Source organism: Branchiostoma belcheri, unplaced genomic scaffold (assembly GCF_001625305.1).
Source record: "Branchiostoma belcheri isolate BF01 breed outbred unplaced genomic scaffold, Haploidv18h27 scaffold2, whole genome shotgun sequence".
Taxonomy (NCBI): domain Eukaryota; kingdom Metazoa; phylum Chordata; class Leptocardii; order Amphioxiformes; family Branchiostomatidae; genus Branchiostoma; species Branchiostoma belcheri.
The window spans coordinates 763,254-783,606 of NW_017803490.1; the positions used below are offsets into that span (position 1 = coordinate 763,254).

The 20,353-nt window shown below is 39.9% G+C and overlaps 2 protein-coding genes across 2 annotated transcripts in view; one reads left to right on the forward strand and one right to left on the reverse strand.

Annotated features, from left to right (window-relative positions):
- LOC109468714 (multiple epidermal growth factor-like domains protein 11) overlaps positions 1-10,008 on the forward strand; it is a 17,664-nt gene extending 7,656 nt beyond the window's left edge. Inside the window, exons 7-17 of the mRNA XM_019767030.1 lie at positions 1,786-1,911; positions 2,605-2,837; positions 3,212-3,293; positions 3,807-3,926; positions 4,634-4,746; positions 5,018-5,085; positions 6,190-6,329; positions 7,510-7,590; positions 8,518-8,623; positions 9,028-9,218; positions 9,642-10,008. Of these exons, the coding sequence (XP_019622589.1) occupies positions 1,786-1,911; positions 2,605-2,837; positions 3,212-3,293; positions 3,807-3,926; positions 4,634-4,746; positions 5,018-5,085; positions 6,190-6,329; positions 7,510-7,590; positions 8,518-8,623; positions 9,028-9,218; positions 9,642-9,748 (1,367 nt within the window). The 3' untranslated portion in view covers positions 9,749-10,008. The remainder of the gene's footprint in view (positions 1-1,785; positions 1,912-2,604; positions 2,838-3,211; positions 3,294-3,806; positions 3,927-4,633; positions 4,747-5,017; positions 5,086-6,189; positions 6,330-7,509; positions 7,591-8,517; positions 8,624-9,027; positions 9,219-9,641) is intronic.
- Positions 10,009-13,016: 3,008 nt separating this feature from the next.
- LOC109468760 (leucine-rich repeat-containing protein C10orf11 homolog) lies at positions 13,017-18,995 on the reverse strand. The gene is made up of 5 exons (XM_019767088.1): positions 18,828-18,995; positions 17,905-18,087; positions 17,187-17,264; positions 14,102-14,231; positions 13,017-13,409 (listed from the first exon to the last, which is right to left on the reverse strand). The coding sequence occupies exons 1-5, from the start codon at positions 18,965-18,967 to the stop codon at positions 13,359-13,361; spliced, it is 582 nt and encodes a 193-aa protein (XP_019622647.1). The 5' UTR covers positions 18,968-18,995; the 3' UTR covers positions 13,017-13,358.
- Between the last annotated feature and the right edge of the window lie 1,358 nt (positions 18,996-20,353).

A 20,353-nucleotide genomic window follows, 5' to 3' on the forward strand; every position in this document is an offset into this window, starting at 1 on the left:
AAGTAAAGCCACACCCCCCACTATGTTCTTGAAGTGTTCCTGTGTTGTCTTCTAAGAGAGTATCATGAGTGGTGATTGCATGCTTGCCTAGTTCTACTTTAATAAACGTCCGAAAATCGTTACCTACAGACCTTCCTCCATCATACTCTACATATGTGTTCTCTGCATCTAGTAGTCACGCTGACTTCTGTGTTGGGTTCTTCGCCCTGAACTCCGGGTCTTTGTAAGGGCAAGCTGTTGCGCTGTGCTTCTGGTATCCCATCGCAGGACGCATAGTTGCGCAAGGTCTGCAGAAGTGGTATACCTTACCGTTCCTGCTGGAATGAGCCCTGTTGTCTTCCACAGTAGCCTGGCATTCGCCTTTGTTGTAAGCATAACACAGCTGTAGGTCTGTTTTCTTGGCGGCCTTGCTAGCATCCCTAGGAGGGACATCTCCCTTGCGTAGGTGAACAGACTTCAAGTTTCGTACCTTCTTCATGAAGTGCCTGTCCCCCCAATCCAGCTCGCCCTGCTCGATCTGCATGAGCACTACAGCATTGAAGTGAAGCACGGCTTGGTAACCGAATTCTGCTACTTCGAACATCATGAAACGCATGAGCTTGAGCCTCTGCTTGCTTTCTATAGAGTTCACCTTGTGCGATAGAATGATATCTAGTGAACCGGCAATACACTCATGCCATTCCAGATCATAATAACTTTTGCCACCGTTCTTTGTGTTAGGCAATCTCTCCTGTGGAAACAAGACTTTCCTCTTCACCTGATCCGTACACTTCCTCAATACCCCGCTCTTCAACTTCGCCCCTTTGGACCGTGAAGAACTCGACCTACCTCTGGAGGCTCTGGAGTGATCACTTGAGCTCGAGCGTGAGGTCGATGATTCGGAAGACGAGCTCGAGCTCCGCGCGCTGGCTGCCGCTTTCTTGCTACGTCCGCGAGACGGTGGCGGGGACGAGGCTGCCCTGGTATGTAGGTCTTGCTTCATCCGAGTGAACTGGCGTAGTTCGTTGGCCGAGATTCGTGTTTGAGGCTCGCGCCTGCCGTCCCCAAGATGGCGCCCGAGAGTAGGCGAGTTCTCGCGAGACTTCGCAGCCGTGACGTCACGCGAATGGCGGGTTTTTCGTTCGCCATTTTGTTGTTGACCTTCTTGAACTTCAAGCACTGACCTTTCCATCCGCTGTAAATCCACCTTCAAGGCCTCTATTTCCCCTGTAGCCTCCCTTATCTCTTCCTCCACTTCGTCCACGTCTACTTCTCGCCTTGCCTCTCTCGGTTTTGGAACTGGGAATCTCGGGGTCGAGGTTGACCTCGGCCGAACGTCGTCCCGCTGTTGTTCATCTAAACCTTCTGTATAGTAGTCTACGAATCTCGCCGGCCTTCTCGACTTCCTCTTCCCTGCGCCCCACATTCTTGCATGCACTTTCTGACTCAGCTGAATGAAGGATGACTGAAGGATGTTGTTTAAAATGCAGAATTCTTGGCTCTCTTATTTTGCGTGCTGCCAAGCAAGTAACCCGAACGTAAGAATGAAGCATGCTGGGACCTGTTGGGCGGACACTCCCTCCCGGAGGTGCAATCCCGACGAATTCCGCCGGGTGGCGCAATCCGCAACCGATTAAATTTTCAGCGACCACTGTGACCTTCATCAGGATAATTTATGACCAATCACTTCAAAATTGATCTCTGTATAACTTGTATGTTGGAATAAAGTTCAACGTTTTACTATCGTAATGATTACTACCAACACAGGTGAACTTTCATGATAGTCTACTTCTATGTTTGTTGCAGATAAGAACGAGTGTCAGAATTCCGGGGATAATGAGTGCAGCGCTAATGCAGACTGTCACAACGCCCCTGGCTCCTACCACTGTACCTGCCGTACAGGGTACACAGGGGATGGACGGGAATGCCAGCGTAAGTCAGCACACAATTCAACAGCTTAATGTCAGTTAGGCCACACCTACTTTAGACCACAGCAAGAATGTGGATCTGAATAAAACTCAAAACTCAAACTCAAACTTTTGCCTGTTCTAAAAAAAAAAAAAAATCACGTCCTCCGAGGCTCTGGCCTAGGTACTACATGGTAGTTAGCGTCAATACGGAGCCGGTGGTAACTCTGGAGGACGGCATCCAGGCTACAGAAGCTCCACGACTCAAAAACTCAGTGAATACAGTGCCGATTCATATATTCCGCAAAAGGCCAGCATGTGCCGGCTTGTCGCATACGTACATCACTGTGTATTGCCACAAATTCACAATACATGTGCCAGCTTTGTATTCCTGTGGTTTAGTAGCATTTTTATTTTGGGCCGGAATATTTTTTTATTCGCCCGCAAGCATTAGTTTGGGGGTCTTCAGAGGATGTCATCTATAGAGCGTAATCAGCCGTTTTAATTCTATGTAGAGTGTAGACGGACCACTCATTTAGCACATTTTGCGTAGAGCGTAATTCGAGTTTTAATTCTATGTAACGCGTTGTAGCCACTTGGAATTTATCGTAAAGCGTAATCTCTACTGTAGCAGGCTCTGAAAATTTGTCAGGACCCCCCCATGCAGGTCCTCATGAAAGTGACTTTATTTGTTGTGTTTTGTTTGTGGTAATTCTAGCTGAAAGTGTGGGACCTGTGATCTTGCGCCCGCTGCCTATCCTGAACCGCGAGACGGCAGACACCATACTGTTCCGATGCCGCTACTCGTACAACCGCCCGGACGGAAGTGGCGTGTTTGTGACCTGGCTGAAGGGAGACGTGATTCTCTTCCTGGGACAGCTGAAGAGGATCCACGACGAGAGAATCACTGTCGACTATGGGGAGGGGCAGTCTGATCTGACCATTAGACAGGTTGGTATAACGGGGGGTGCCCTAACTTCAGACGCCTTTTCACGCGCTCAAACTCGAGACGACAGTGGTGTTGACGTTGTTTTTCATGGGTCAGTTTTCTACGAAACAAACACCCACGTATTTGCTGTTTTGTAAAGTTTTATTCCTTGTGTATGTGGCAGTTGTGTCAAATCTTGGTAGAGGTCATTTATTTCTGGGCACGAGTCGCCGCAATGCAGTGACCCACTTTCCAGCCCCATTGTCATGATTAGTGAAAATGACCGATATGCTCTTTTTCAATAAAACGATAAATAGATATATTGATACTATACTTTGCATGCAAATAACAGTTGTATGCATTGATTATGTTTATCATTTGATCTATCTTTTCACAGACAAAACTATCGGACTCTGGAGCGTACACATGCCTGATCAACTCTGTTCCTCCTACTAACTCCACTGGAATCCTCAACGTCCGTAAGTACATTTTCTAGTGCTTCCCTGTCTTTGTCATTGTCTGTTTTTCTACTCAGAGAAAGATGTACCACAAAGAAAGTAAAAAACAAACAAGATGACGCTATGTTCATGTATATCATTGTCAAGACAATAAATGGGTAGTCACATGGGATCTACATGTTGTAGGAATTTTTTTTTTACACAACCAGTATAATTGTCTCTTACCTTGCTTACACTTTGGTGTCTATCAGACACCTTCCTCAGAGCTTCTGACTGGAGTTTTGCTTCGATCTCACCATATAGCATATAGCAGTGAGAAGCAGAACTCCAGTCAGAAGGTGTCTGATAGATACCAAAACAAAAGCAAGACAATACTGGTTGACTGAATGTGTAAAAGAAACTTCCTAGATCCTATATGCTGTACCAACCTGATGAAACTATTTTCAGATGTGTAGTCATGGCCTACATGTTTGTATGGGCAAAGCAGCTGTATTAAGTACTCTAAGTTTTTTTTGTACACCCTCCATTCTACAGAGTGTCCTCTTGGATATTATGGGTCAGAGTGCAGAATTTGTCCGTGCCGGCGTGGCCGTGAGATGTGTGACCCGTACAACGGCTGTCTGCCATGTGCAGACGAGCAGACCTGTGAAAATGGTGGGCATTGAACAAGTTATACATTTTTGTACTTCATGTACTACCTGGCTTTTAGCTAGGGGGTGTCCGGGTTGATTTTAGGACGTCAACGCCCTGTACTGAAAATAATAAGAAATTGGACACCCTACTTTTTGGTAGGACACCCTATTATAAAAGACACCTTATTTTTACCCACTACTAACCTCTGCCATGTGTGCACAAAAATGATAGTTTACTGAAGGAAAAAAATCAAATCCTCAAAATTTGCACCTCAAAATGCATGTAGTGTTTGATAGCATTATGAATTTAACCCCCCCCCCCTTAAAGCTCGGGCACCGCACTTCTTCACTGCACATAGCATACAATAAGAAAATGGACACCCAACAAAAAAATCCTAGCTAAAAGCCTGTGCTGTGTTGTACGTATTGTAGTGGATTCACATGTACATTGTACATTGTACAATCGTAGTATATGTTGTAGAACATAAAATTGATGATATTATATCTTGTGGAACCAAGAAAATAACTGTTACAGTAACAGAGCTGAAGTGTTTCAAATCATGAAGTTGAAATTTGACTTATAATAAATAGGTCACTCATTAAACATTGACAATACAAATACTAACAAATGCATATCACAATGGCCTGGAAACATAGTACATGTTTATTACTATTAGATACACTATGACAGTCATTGTAGTCATTGTTTGTATGCTTGTTTGTTCACAGTGCTGATGAAATTTGAGGGTAGCCTCAGGATAATCTCGGAGAGTTGGAAACCAGAATTGGCTGACAAGACCAGCACAGAACACCAGAAACTGGCTGCCACAGTACAATTTGGCGTAAGTTCATTATACATGTATTCTTGTCATCCAGGTTTTTTCATTGCACAGAATTTCTTTTGATTTGTCTTGGCATTTGCCCAAGATCACCTCCTGCATGCTGTAATTTGATGTGGTCTTCATTTTTTTCATATTTTGTATGTCATTATAAGTATGGCAACAACAATGCTACAAGCCTATATATAAGTACATGTATATATAGTAGGAATAGTAAGATTATCTAAATGTATGATGCACTCAGTGACAACATAATGTGATGATTTCTTTTCAGTTGGATGAGATCTACAGAAAGAGCCCTCTATCTGGAGACTATCTTCATGCTAAAGTCAAGCAGTTCAGGTAATAAGAAAAAAACTGTTATACATCATGTACAGCATATACATACATACATACATACATACATACATAGTTACATACATACAATGTACATACATGCAATCATACATACATACATACACATTACACACATTACTAAGTTATTACATGTAATATTCCTAAAATCCACTTCTTAAGCTAATTAATATTTAATTTAGTATATACATATAGAATACAACACGGGGTATTCCGTATCGCCTGAGGTATCGGCCTGACCGCGGCCGTCGGGCAATCCGACTCGCGGGAGGGCCGGGACCGAGGGCGATGCGGAATACACCGTGTTGTATTTTATTTATGTCATACCCACCCAAGAAAACCACCTTTCAATGCAAGATGAGCCAAAAGTTGGTGCCACTAAACCCTAAAATGCAACAACATCAATTCCAACGTCCGGATTCTGTATTCGAAAGGGGCACAAGCGGGTATGGCGAAACGCGTTCGAATCGTTTTATGGAAGCCATGGAAGTGTTCGATAACAGGTTCCCTAAAGTACGGCCCGGTCCGGAACCCGTCATATCGAACGTTATCGCGGCCCGGGTATGATATAAATGTACATATAGTGCCCATAGTTAATATAGTGTGAGTTTGTGTTAGGTAAGGGCTGTACACCATCTCCTTTCAGTGATTGTCCAGCTTTGACTTAAAAGCATTAAATTTTACACTTTTGGCTGCTACAACATCGGCAGGTAGACTGTTCCAGGAGTTGACTGCCTGAATACTGAAAAAGTTAGATCTGGTTGACTTTTTGGCCTCAGAGGTTTGATGACCTTGTATGGGTGACCTCTCGTGCATCCATCTACTTGAACATTAGCTATTTGGGTCGACACGGTCAAAACCCTTGATGAACTTTAACACTTTAGGTGGTCACCTTGGACAGGTTGCTTAATGCTTGCATCAATGGGGAAAATTTTTGAGACTAAGAAAAAGCAGTCACCATGGACAGGTGGCCAGCTTGAAGCAGCTCGCTTGAAGAGGTGGTCACCTTGGCAGGTTTGACTGTAGCGTTACATGTTAATTACTATAATATAATTGAAAGTTGAAGCTGACCTCGAAATCTCTCCCCTGTAGTGAAGGCAGTGTGGTGAGTGACTTCACCCTGTATTTCCGTCCGGGGTCGGACATCGGGCCTGATGACGTAGGGGAACAGATGAACGGCAAGGTCAGCATTGGCGGCCTCAAGGTTGATCCTACAGCAAGTGGGATTGAAGGTAAATATCATCCTAAAAGTTTGTCTCCCACAATAGATAGTTGCTCTTTTCCATTGTTATTATTTTGCACTTTCAGGGACAAAACATAGTGTTGCTGCAGCAGTAGTTTGGATGCCTTTTATTTACCTTACTTTCAGTAAAAACAGCAAATGTACGAGCTTGAAAACCCAAACCCCAGATGACAGTTCTAAATAGAACACTGGTTCTAGAACACTGTTTCTTATACGAGGGTCTGCATGGGGGGTCCTGATTACGCTTTACGCTAAATTTATGAAGGCTCGCAACGCTTTACGTTAAATTCCAAAAGGCCGGCAACGGTTTACGCTAAATTCTAGCGGCCGGTCTTGCTGACTGCCTCCTTCAATACCCCGAGTTGTTCGTCTATTTTGTTTATCAACTAACTCACATTAGTCACTTCGATGTCTTGAAACACTGACGACTCCACATTGCAACGATACTGGGTCAGAATCGACCCCGTATGCAATAAAATGCGCACAATCAGGGGCGTCGCGTGAGCCAAGGGATTGTACCGCACACATGGACCCGGACATGCCAGATGGGACGGGCAAGAAAGGGACAGACAACATGTCATTCGCTGGTTGCTAGTTCGTCCGCTACGGCTTACGAAAAATGGGAGTCCAGACTACGATTTACGGGGAATTTTTAGGCTCGATTACGCTTTACGTGAAATACGCTGGCTACGCTTTACGGGAAATTTTTGCCTCCTCACTACGAATTACGGTAAATAAAGTAACTTCCCTACGAATTACGGGAAATTAAAGAGGCCCGCCTACGCCTTACGGAAAAGAGCATGCAGACCCTCTTATACATGTTCCAACAGAAGGCATTGGAAGATTCCATTGCTGCATGGGGGTATAGACTATTGGCAGCCATTGTGGGATAGATCCATTTTTGGTATGGGGGATGTGGTGAAGCCATCTGCTGCATTTGCTCCCAATCAAATGTCGGCCTTTCTAGTTAAACAATTGTGGATTTCTATGTTTTTAATTTGGTACAGATTTTTATGCATGTTTTTTAAGGAGATTTTTAGTGCTATGGTATTGGTCTATTCTGGCATGTATATACTATAAATGATCTCAGAGTGATATTTTGATGTGATGGCTTGGTCATTATACTGCTAAATTTGAATAAGGATTTTAAAATGATTTTGTTTAATCAGGAGACACTGCGAAGCGTAGACCTGGGGATGGGAAAAGGCCTCGTGATGATGATGATGATGGTCCTGGGAAGGGAGCTGTCGGTAGGTTTTATGTTCATGATATTCAGCTGCTAGAATTGTTTAAAAACATGTATAACAAGAATTCGGAAATCTCATACCTCCATGAAATATATGACAGGAAAAGCTATCTGTCACCAATAAGTCAAGACCATAGCATGTTCAGGACAAAAGATACAAAAACCGGAAGCTCTGCTGCAGTACCAAGGTCATCCAGCAGGTGGCCCATATTTGACCTTGACCTTTGTCTTCCTAAGACGTACCAGCATACCAAATATCATCACAATCCATAAAGGCGTTATGAAGTTATGCTGACTACAAATGTGTGGAAACACAAACACACACTCAGACAGACACACAGACGCACCAAAAACAATACCTCCATTTTTCATGGAGGTAACAAGCTTAAGGCTAGTTAAGGCTAACTTTTTATGTAATATTGCTTAATGAGGTTAATATGATTGATGTTAATTGTGCAAATCTTAATTTCAAAACTAATGACTTTTATTGTATTATTATCATTTATCAGATGGCAAAATTAATGTTAGTAAGACAACTTTTTTTTTCAGTAGGTAATGTAAATAGTAGTTAGACACTGTATTTTACAATCATGTATGTAAGGAAAGTCCAGGAAGAGTAGGCTTCTTTGCCTGCAACCAAAATTTTTAAAAATAACTTTGTTAGCATTTAGCATTTTTAATGTCTTGGGGTGGTGGGACTACGGCACACAGATATGTCAACTTGGTGTATTTAAATGTTAATTGTATTTTGTTGTGTGGCGCTGTTAAAAGTATATTTAATTTAGTTATAAACTCGAGTGCAGCACTACACTGTCCTTGATGTATAATAAAAAAAGAAAAAAAGCCTGAAACTCAAAAAAATAAAGTCAGAAAATTAATAAAACTACATGTAGAAAATGGTAACCCTGACATATTGTTGTGCCGTATCTAGCTGGTGCAGTGATTGGAGTGGTGATTGTCCTGTTGTTGGTGGGTCTGGCGTTCGTCGCCTACCGTTATTTCCGCTTGAGGAAGCGTGCTGCGGAACCAACCGTATCGTAAGTATAATAACCTTATTCTGAGACAGCCGTAGATCTAGAGCTAGGGGACCCGTTTTTACGTTTACTGAAGGAAAACGTTTCGTTGTTTTTGCTCTGATTCCTCCTCCTCTTCTTCTTCTCCAATCCAATAAGGTCAATGACCTGAACCAGACGTCTGTCACCATGGTAACTAGTGTTAGGTTACATCATGTTGCATCCATCATAGATGCAGCATGTCAATGACTTTGTGAACAATATTGATGTTGATATTTGTGTAAATGGTAACGAATGTCAATGTACAATAAGTAGTTCAGCCTGTGGCTGCAAAGTTCTTCAAGTTGTTTTTATGAATAAAATTATTCGATTGATTGATTGATTGATTGATTGATTGATTGATTGATTTTTTTTCCCTGACACTGTAGTTATGATCGGGGAACGACCAGCATTGGCGCAGACAACCCTGTCTTTGACAGCATACCAGGTGCGATGGCTGCACCTGCTATGGCTCCAGGTGTTCAGGTGCACAAGGGCGACCACCTGATGTACATGCAAAACCCGCTTTACGACCAGGTGAACGGGATGGTGGCACCTGAAAAGGAACAGCTGCCTCCAGGTGAGTTGTATATTTAAGCAACTTTTTTACATCTGTTTTTGTCTAAAATTTTGTGTGTAGAAAAACACATTTAAGCTACACAGTTAAGTATTTCAGAGAAGATACAGTAAACTGTTGCTTGATTGAATGTAAGCTTATAATATAAGAGATTTGTACTTTCATAATATGATAGAAGACTCCTACAAAAAAGGTCTAAGTACAGAAAACATTTTATTCTGTGAACTTGAAGGCAATATTGAGTATTTTTGCCAATGTTATAAGGAAAGTACTCACATATGGATACTAGTTATTGTCAACCTTCAACCTGCTAAGGTAACATCTTGTCACCAAATTTGTATCAGTAATGGGGATAGGCCGTAAGAAGAAGTTGAACTGAATGAGAAGTTGCAAAATACTGACTGCAGGTTTGTTGTGCTTGTACAGGTGCAGAAGCGCCCCCTCCCTACGAGGAGAACCCGGGGGAACTGCAGCTGACTGAGGAGGAACTGAGGATCAAGCAGAAGGCTGCAGAGGCAGGTTATCCTGAGTAAACCACCTGTCAATCATAGTAATTAAATCAACTGTCAATCATCCAACATACAGAAGCATCAGCCAATTGGTGGCGTAGCAACAATCATCGATAGTTTTTGTAGCTGTTGTAATATTTGTGCCTTGGGTAAATCAAACAAAATTCAACTGTAAGGCTGCTAAAGGCCACAGCAATTTGATGGGTGGGAACTCAGATTTAAAAAGAGATTCTGCACTAAAAGATTAACATGAAAAGAGAGTCTGAGAGGAAAGTCTTTGTACAAGACTTAGTACTTTTAAAGGCATCCAATGTGGTTCCAGGGCAGCAAAACCGAAAATATTCTGAATAAGGCAATCTTTGTGATATTGACACATAACTGCTTCACATTAGCACATTTAAATCAGCATTTCATACTTTTTCCTTCAATACTGCAGAAACAAGCCCCAAGATGACTCTTTTATTTTCTGGATGGTACCCTAAAAATCAGCCAAGGGCCCTTCCAGTAACCATTTTCTGTCAGAGGTTTTGGTATTTTGCTCCATGAGGGTCAATATACATTGGGATAGTGTGGTTTCAACTCAGTATGTACTAAATAACTAGAATTATTATTATATTGACTTTGAAAAATCTGGTTTCCAAGCCCTAAAAACTGCACTGGATGCCTTTAATGGTCTGAACATAGATACCAGCTCTATATATATGTTTCATGTTGTCCTCTTGTCTCTTAGAACTGGCAAGGACCCCCCCCCCCCAAAAAGGAGATTTTTTAGATGGAGTCAAAGGAAATAGAGTGATTTTATACTGGCTCAATGTTATAGTTACTGTACTACATACATACCTATAAGTCTACCAGAGTCATCTTTCTCTAAGACAGCTGCTCTTCTTCTGGAGTTATAAAATAAAATAAAATAAACTATGCAAGTCATGAATTGAAGAGATTGATTACTGCAGTAAATAAAATAAAATGGTGAACTAGTAATAATTCCTCAATGATATATAAAATATATTTTATGATATTGTACAATTAATGGTGTTATTTTGTACTTTAATTTTTGAGTATGTGTAATTTTTCTTTAATTCTTAGATATTTTGTACAAGTATATTGTAATAGTACACGTCAATACAATTCAGCTTTGTTGTCAATATAGTTTGTCTTTGACGCTGATTGAATGATTATTAATAAGATATGATTATCATAATCTTTTGCATGAAATGCAGTATAATTGCCAGCTACAATATAATATGCTGAGGTCTTCTATGCAACGTTTGAAAAGCAATTTTTGTATATTTGGCAACATACATTTGATATGTATATTTCATATATTTCAAGACTGTATTTTTGTGGTGAAGGTTACAGTGTATGTCCCGCTATTTATTCTATAGGCTATATGTACTAAACTATGTCTTGTATCTTGGTGTAAGACTTAGTGGATGAAAATAAAGCTCTTAAATTTGTACCATTTCGTCTGTCTTTTTCATTTATTCCACCTTTAATTGCTCAATGTATAATAATATATTGTTACAATATATTATTGTATATGTATATATTACCATTTGTTTCTTTCCCCTTAGGCCACACCAATTTAATTTCTTGTTTAACGGATTCGCCTGCTTCATTTTTTTCTGATTTGCAAATAAAAATAAAAATTCAGAATCAACTGCAAAATGCTCATATTTTGCCCTGAACAGTTGAAAACAGTCCTTTTTATCCTAGTTGTTACAGTTATTCCATCTTTCAATGCAGTGGTATCATGAAAAGTTCAAAATTCAATGTTTGAATTTGAACCAGTCTGGTGTGTTGACTTCATGGCTCCTATCGTACCATTTTGGGCCACAATAGGATGCCTAGGCCTGTTTTTATTTTTTTTCGCCCGCCCTCTCCATTATTTTTCTAGAAAAATCCGTTAACCAAGAAATTAGATTGGTGTGGCCTTACACATTTGACAAGTGAATCAATGTACCCACATTAAATATTAAAGCTCACTAGCAAAGAAACTAAAATGTAGAAATAACATGATTGAATATAGCAATATGAAGGCTTCTTGTTAACACACAGAACATAACTCTGAGACTTGCAAATCACAAAATAAATTACTTACAACGTACTCACCATTTACTACTTCAACATAATACCTGTCCAGTATAGCACTAAATGTGACCTACCGGTAAAAAGCATAAGTTATGGTTTACAAATAAATGATTATGATTATACATTTAGGCAATTTGCACTCAGCTACATGTAGTCACCAAAAGGTACCTACAATATCCCAACTGATATTTGTTTGATAATGTATAAAAAGTACTCAAAAGCACACATGTATACAATTTTAAAACTATGTATATATCAAGTAATATATATTAACAACTTATGATAAAATATGAAATCAGATCATCTGTAGATTCATATGATTGCATCATGGCATTACTCAATAAACATAATTTGCACAGGTGTACCCCTGACTTCAATGATGTTCCACAATGCATTTATGAATATAGATTATTCAAGTTTTCCGTAGTTATATGTCTTTGGACACTAAATGTGATCACCTGAGGAACCAACTGAGCTTGTCTCTCTTAGGCCACAGCAAGTAATTTTTATGGATGACATCCGCGCGCACATTAATTAAAAAAAAAAACAAGAAATTTTGTTGCCTTTTGACAGTGGTCACCATGCCGAAAATAGGCCAAGATGTCTGTTGTCATGCCGGAAGGTGGATGGCAGATAACTATAAAGAGAGGAGACAAGACAAGGCTCTGATTTAATGTTTTGTTTCCTACTTTAATGCAGTGATACATGTATGTGATGTTGGCTGTGTATATGTGTTCCTATTGAATCAAAACCATTTGTACAATGATTGAGTCAAAATTTCAAAATGTAAGAACCTTGTTTTTTTGGCCCGCCTTGTTTTTTTTCGCCCGCTCGCATTAGATTTGGAATCTGTGGAGGATGTCATCCATAAAATTTACTTGCTGTGGCCTTATATACATAATCTCAAACATGGGAAATGTGTTGTGAAAGTAATACATTAACATCTTGAGCAATGTGCCACTAGCAGCATACTACATTATGGATACATGTAGCTCCCAGATAATAGGAAGTTTGGTTCACTGTCTCTTGGACACGATAACAATTTCTGAATGTTAAAGGCATCCAATGCAGTTTTTAGGGGTTGGAAACCCGATTTTTCAAAGCCAATATTCTGGTCATTTATCTACATACTAGGGAGTTAAAACCACACTATCCCAATGTATATTGACCCTCATGGAGCAAAAATTCTGACGGAAAATGGTTACTGGAAGGGCCCTGGGCTCATTTTTAGGGTACCACCCAGAAAATAAAGGACTTATCTTGAGGCTTGCTTCTGCAGCCCAAAATATTAAGTGCTGACTCAAAACTGCTAATGTGGGACAGTATGTGTCAATATCATAAAGATTGCCTTATTCAGAATATTTCCAGTTTTGCTGTCCTGAAATCGCATCGGATGCCTTTAACAATGATATGATACCTTCTAAAATGCATTGTGTTGCTCTTTTCATCATGTCGTTGTTTCCCTACTTTTTTTTAATTAAAGATACAAACATGATACATCTAAAATCTACACTACAGTAACTGTTACTGATACTAGAAGTGCCTATCTTCCACTTTCTGATGAGCGCTGAGTAGGCTTCTTTCTTGAAGGCCTCTGTAAAATATAATATTAAACAGTTAAGTTGACAAAACCCTCTACAAATCTATATATTATAGATGTAACAGCTGTGGTCACAGCTAATGATACCCAAATATTAAATCATACTTCATAACCTGTATATAAAATATGTAAATACGAAAGGCTTGCACAAAATCTCTGCCTTTTGTTATGTTAACTGAAGGAAAACATAAATATTATTGTTTTTGCTCAGACACAAAAGGTTAATGACCAGAACCAGACATCTGTCACCATGGTAACTAGTGTTTGGTTACATCATGTTACAATTTCATAGCAGTAAGGATTTAGACTCCTGTCACCATATACATGAATGTATTTGAGAGTGAATTAACAGAGCAGACCATATGTGAAGGTTAACATTACATAAATTTTGATTTGCAAATGGTACCTATCTAGTTATCTTTACTAAAGGAAAACATATTTTGTTTTTGCTCCATTTCTTCCTCTTCTTCTTCTCCAGTGACCTCTGACCTGACCAATGACATGATTTGTTGATGTTGTGTTACATAATGTTGCAATTTCACAGTCTGCCCTGCTCCTGTCACCATATACTATAGTAGTACATATATGTGAATGTGTTTGAGTAAAAATTAACAGAGCAGACCATATGCGAAGGTAAACATTATTAGCATTCGCTTCGAAAATGTTCCCTTTCTACTCTAGTTTACCTTTTTCTTGGCCTTGTTGTCTTCACTCTGTCTGCGGCCGTAGATTCTCTCCGCTTCCTCTCGCTGGTCCTTGCTGATTGGTCGATCGTCAAGCGTCTCCAGCTTGGGCAACCGGCTGATGACATATTGTCTTAAAAAAAAAGGCAATTGATAACCCAAAAATAGTCACTGAGTAAAGATACTCTTTTCTACACAACCAAGTCTTTTATTCTTAGCCGGTGACCAGCGACACCTGTGCTGCAGTGCAATGTGAACCAGTCAGAATTGCCCTGAGCAAGGACATTATACATTCTGTATAACAATAACATGTACTACTAGTACATGGTGACAGGAGCAGGGCAGACCATGAAATTGCAACATTATGTAACACAACATCAACAATGTAACTGACGTACATTCTGTATAATGTCCTTGCCAAGAACAAGGATATTATACATTCTGAATTTACACAGAATGTATGATGTCCTTGCTTGAGCAATTCTGTATAATGTCCTTGCCAAGAGCAAGGATATTATACATTCTGAATTTACACAATGTATGATGTCCTTGCTTGACCAATTCTGTATAATGTCCTAGCCAAGAGCAAGGATATTATACATTCTGAATTTACACAGAATGTATGATGTCCTTGCTTGAGCAATGTGAATAAAACACTTGGTTACTCAAGACAAGAACATTTAAATCACTTTCCCTTGTAAGTTGTAAACCAACTTTGATAAAATGCAAATACTAATTGCTTTGGCCTTACAAACAAGATTGCAATGCACAGCTACTGTAATATAATGCTGCAAAGGGAAATAAAAAAAGCTGCTGCTGCTATAGCACTTAAACATAATATTTTATATACTCAGCAGAGCTAAGGCGGCCCAGGGCATATTCTAGCTACCACTTAGGTCCTGAATAAAACTTGTAATAACTCGACAATACATGTTTCAAAATGGCTCAAATTTGCAGGGGAGATAAATTAGATGAATATCAGTGCGTCTAAATAAATTTGATGTTGTTATGTTAAGTCTATTTGTTTAGATTATGAAAATAATAATGCCATTATTTTTGGTAAAAAATGGAGTTTGCAGAACTATTCCCAAAGTCCAACAGTCACAGTTTTTTGCATACAGCTGCTAACACATACCTTCTAACAGAAACTGGTGAGTTAAATCAAGATTTCCTTTCCTTTGTTTTGAAAAATTGTTTTTTATGAATATCATTGATAGATTTTGAGGGTAGCTCTTTAGAAATTGGCTAATAACAAAATGTAGCAATCATTTAACAAAATATTCATATCGTTTTTGTGTAGAACGGGACATGACGCATCATTTGACATACTTGTTTTCCTTCCTGAAAGGTGGCTATAGTTCTTTAAAATCGTTCAAAGTTTGTACTACAAATTTGTAGCAGGAAAGCCACATTTTGCCCATTTTCTCCCATCAATCACAATTAATCATGTTGACAGCCACATCAATTAGGTGTTTTAGCACCTCCACGAGACACAATTATGAGCCATCCGCATTTGCATAAGGACGTATTGTTATGCGCAGTTCTGTGAGTCAGGGACTGTCACATTGTTGTCTTTACCTTACTTGAAAGGAGGTTGGTTGAAAGAGAGAAGACAAAACGAAACGAAAAAAAGTTGCAAATGCCAAAAGTCTTCATAACAAAGGCTGAAGAACATTTATTACCGTATTTTAGCTAGTTTTGCTCAACAATCTATGGTATATATACATAATTTCCTCTCAGAAAATGGACTGGGAGACTCGTATCACGAGATCCAGTGATTCAAGTAGGCAGATAAAAAAATGGTTTACAAAGTAGCAAAAATTACATGATGTGTTGTGATTGTTTAAATATCACGCACGGGAAGGGCATTTTTTTCTATCAGGCTGCTTCTAACTAGCCTGGGCGCCAGACTGTTTCCAGGGCGTACAATTAGGCCAGCTTCTTGGGTCCCGGACTAACATGCCCCCGAAGAAATTTTACCACAGAGCCTCTCAGTTATAGCCCTGAGCCTGTACTCTGGCTAACTCGGGGCCTAATGCGCTATAGGTCTTGGTATCAAGGTTACTACTTGCTTCTACATGTACCAAGGACATTATACAGAGTGTATAATGTCCTTGCTTCTACCATGGGGTAAAAAAATTACTGTTAATTTTTACCTCCATGCTTCTACCAAGAGGACAGAAACGGTGAACGTAAAATGATTTGGCCTCCGACTTGCTTCATTGTGCCACAAATAGCCTCCTTCAGACTCCTTTGCATGCTGAATAAATAGTAGAAATTGACCGAGAAACGTAGCCTCCTTCGCAGACTTCTGAGGCAGGGCATTATTTCTTGGGGGGTGGCGTGGAGGGACAGCTACGTTTTGCTGCTGAGGGATTTTGCCGGGGAGAGACGATTTCACCGCACCGAGTTGAATTTATTTCAGACTTTTACAGTACAGCCCAAAAACATGAAACCTCTATGCAATCATTCAGGTAAAAATATTTCTTTTTGACCTCCTTGATGCAATCTAGACCTGTGTTGGCTTTTCCTTTGTCTGTGTGCTGGAGGCCACCTTGTAAAAAATCCTGGGGGTCCAACAATTAACTCACCAGGAGAAATTAACGCTTGATACAGATGCAAAAGCAGGCGGGACCGAAGGCGGTGAACAGATACTCAAACTTATGCATATTTACAAGCAAGTCACTCGCACTTGGTTCATTACAATATTAAAGTAGCTAATCATAATATTAAAATGAGGTATATGGCAAGGCAGGCCTGGGCCGCCTTAGCTCTGCTGAGTATGTATAAACAGTTCTTCACAGCCCAAAAGATATCCAGTATCCCAAAGAAAAGGAAAGTAAAGAACAGGAGATATAAAAACTGATTCAGAAACCTACTGCAATACAAAGCAAAGCTGCTAGGAGGCCCACAAATGACCTTCATTTTAGGGATCCTGACAACTAACATATAGAATCATGACAATGCAAACTACATTACATATACACTAGTACATCATATCTTTGTCCTCACAAAAACAAGTCACTGAAAACAACACCTCCATATGCATGATTCACAGAGGTAACGAATGTTAGACTAACTTCCATACCTGTAGTCCAGGTACTGAGGGACTGTTCCACCATTGAAGTAGCTCGGAGCAGCTTCATTGTTCATCATGCTCAGAAACCTACAGCAGAACAAATAACACTTAATGTTATATGACTTTTCTATACTTTTTATAATACATGTAGTCTAATTGTTTTGATACAAAGTACAACCACAAACATCTGAATTTCAGGCTTTCAGCTCAACTATTTTAGTGTTTTCTACTAGCAGTACAGGTTTTGCTACCAGCAAATCGCTCTATTCTGTTTATGTTTTTATATAGCCCATCCTAATTCTAGTGTGAATATAATTCTTAGTATGGCCACAGCAAGTAATTTTTATGGATGACATCAGCACGCGCATTAATTTTTGCCTGATTCTGGAAAAAAACAAGAAATTTTGTTGCCTTCTGACAGTGGTCAACATGCCGAAAACAAATAAACATGTCTGTAGCCATGCCGGAAGGTGGATGGCAGATAACTATGAAGAGAGGATACAAGAAAAGGCTCTGATTTAATGTTTTGTTTCTTACTTTGAAGCAGTGATATGTGATGCTGGCTGTGTAAATGTGATGTTCCTACTGAACCAAAACCATTTGTACAATGATTTCAAGTTGTAAGACCCTTTTTTTTTGCCCGCCTTTTTTTTTCGCCCGCTCGCATTAGATTTGGAATCTGCGGAGGATGTCATCCATAAAATTTACTTGCTGTGGCCTAAAATACCTGAGATTTGGGAAGCATTTTGCGACAGTTTCGATGAAGACAGAGAGGTTGGTGATGTTGTTGTGGTTGACCCACAGAGTGTGCAGACTGGGGAGGGGGGGAAACTTGACGTGTGATGTCAGACCGTTGCTGTCCAGAATCAGTGTGTTCAGTCGCCTGAAGTCCATCAGGGGCATGAGAGACCTGTCAGATTCTTCAGTCAAGGGCTATAAACTTTAGGCCACACCAATTTAATTTGTTGTTTCTCAGTTTTTTTTAGAAAAAATATGAAGCGACAGGTCAAAATAAAAAAAAACAACGGCCAAGGCACCCCGTGATAGCCGGAAATGTTACAATATGAGCCATGAAGTGAACATACCAGGCTGGTTTATAATTAAAACAATAGATTTTGAACTTTTGATGAAACAAAATTGCATTGTTACATTGAAAAACTTTAACAACTAGGAAGAAAAGGACTTTCTTCAACCGTTGGGGCCAAAATATTATTTTCATTGAGCATTTTGCAGTTGATTTAGAAGAAAAAAAAATTTTTTTTTTGCAAATAAAAAAAAATGGACAGGGCGAATCTGAGAAACAACAAATTAAATTGATGTGGCCTTAGAACTAGAAAAATGACAACATTTGTAGTAGATCATATATCTACATGAACTAGAAAGGTAACATTTGCAAAGCAAATGCATAATGTTTACCATTGCATATGGTCTGCTCTGTTAATTCTTACTCAAATACATGCATATATTTGGTCAGACAGGAGTCTAAATCCCTCCTGCTATAAATTTGCAACATCATGTAACCTAACACTAGTTACCATGGTGACAGACGTCTGTTTCAGGTCATTGACCTTATTGGTTCGGAGAAGAGGTCTTCTGAAAATGCAGAAGAAATCGAAAAGACAAATATGGCTGTGCCTAAAGAAAGGATACGAAATCTTGTTGTGGCTCAGGTCCAGTATCTCCAGCGAATCTTGGTGCTTGTGGAAATCCGCGGGAATTTCCGTCAACTCGTTATACGCGAGAGAGATCTGTGAGACAGCGCCATCTCCGAACACCAGGGAAGGAAACATCTTAAAGTCTCTCTTCAAGTCTTTAATTCTCAAGAGTACTCCAAGTCTTGACTGCTTGCTCAAAGTGTCTTGAAAGTTTAAGATTCAGGTACATCAAGTCATCTTCGTCTTGGTCTGAAAAGTACACAACAGTGTTACTTTAACGTTGTAAATTTAAAGTATCTGTATCTGTATAGCCGGTATAACCACCCTTTGACGTAACACACCAGCTTCGCAGGCACGCGGCACGGCGGCAGCTGGCTACATTACACCGATCAACTTGTTACACCTAACCCTTGAACTTCTAACTCTAGACATTGTTTAAAGCTATTAGATCTAATGACAATGCCCCTACTGTACTTGGTGACAGTGAGTTCCACTCTGCGATAGTTCTAGGAAAGAAAGAATTCTTGAACACCTCAATCCTTGGTTGATAACTCTGGTACTTGAAGGCATGGCTATTTCTTGTTCTCTTCTGGGCTGGTAATAGGTACTTAGTAGTATTAAATCTAAGTAATACAAAGGTTTACAAAATATCAACAAGAAGCCATAGGTGACAATCCTCCGTGAAGTTTTATATATTTCAACAAAATCCCAAGCGTCAACGCCAGACCTACTGTGCAGACATTATAATTAGGCAATGGTTAATACAATGAGGGCGCGTCACAAGCATAAAACATAAAAAGAGCTAAATCCATTACTGCTCCCAGGGCGTGTTAAGATACTGTGCTTCAAGTTCGAAGTTCATTTTAATTACACACACACAATCATTGCATTCACATAAAGATCGGACTATCATGGTCGTGTCTAGTAACAAACACAGTCCCACCGTCTTACCGTGCCTGTACCTAATTAAGCGCGCCTGGAACAGGGCAAAATCCAGCAACAGTTGCGGTAAGCACCGCGAGTGTTACTACCGCCGGCCAGATAACCAGGATATCTGCTTACAGTACCTCTGCTACCAGACAACTGCCTAAACCTACGGCCTATTCCACAGGATTGTAAAAGTAGGGATGTTTCTAAAATATGCATTTACTTCAATATCAAAACAGCTACGGTAAAAATAAAAAGACGTGCATCATCCCGGACATAATGCACCACCACATGCGAAATTACACAGAAATGCGACGTACTGAAGAATGCGTTTTGGCTGCGAACATCTTCCAAAAAACTTCGCATCTCTTAACCATGGGCAAAAGCATCTGGAACCACTTATAAAAACCACACCGTATCTGCATGAACTTTTACCCCCCCCACTGCTATTCCAAACAACGCGTTTTTCTGGACCATTCCAATTCGCCTCGTAATTGTAGGGGTGCGTCTGCGATATTACATTGACCGCGAAAGCAGCAACGGCAAAAATACACATTCGTGCATCAACACGGGCATGCCCGCAGACGGCGTATA

Coding starts and splice junctions, on each gene's coding strand:
- LOC109468760 (XM_019767088.1), bottom strand. CDS start 18,967: ATGTTTCCTTCCCTGGTGTTCGGAGATGGCGCTGTCTCACAGATCTCT. Junction 18,088..18,827: donor CTGAGCCACAACAAGATTTC/GTATCCTTTCTT, acceptor AGAATCTGACAG/GTCTCTCATGCCCCTGATGG. Junction 17,265..17,904: donor AAATGCTTCCCAAATCTCAG/GTATTTTAGGCC, acceptor GTTCTGCTGTAG/GTTTCTGAGCATGATGAACA.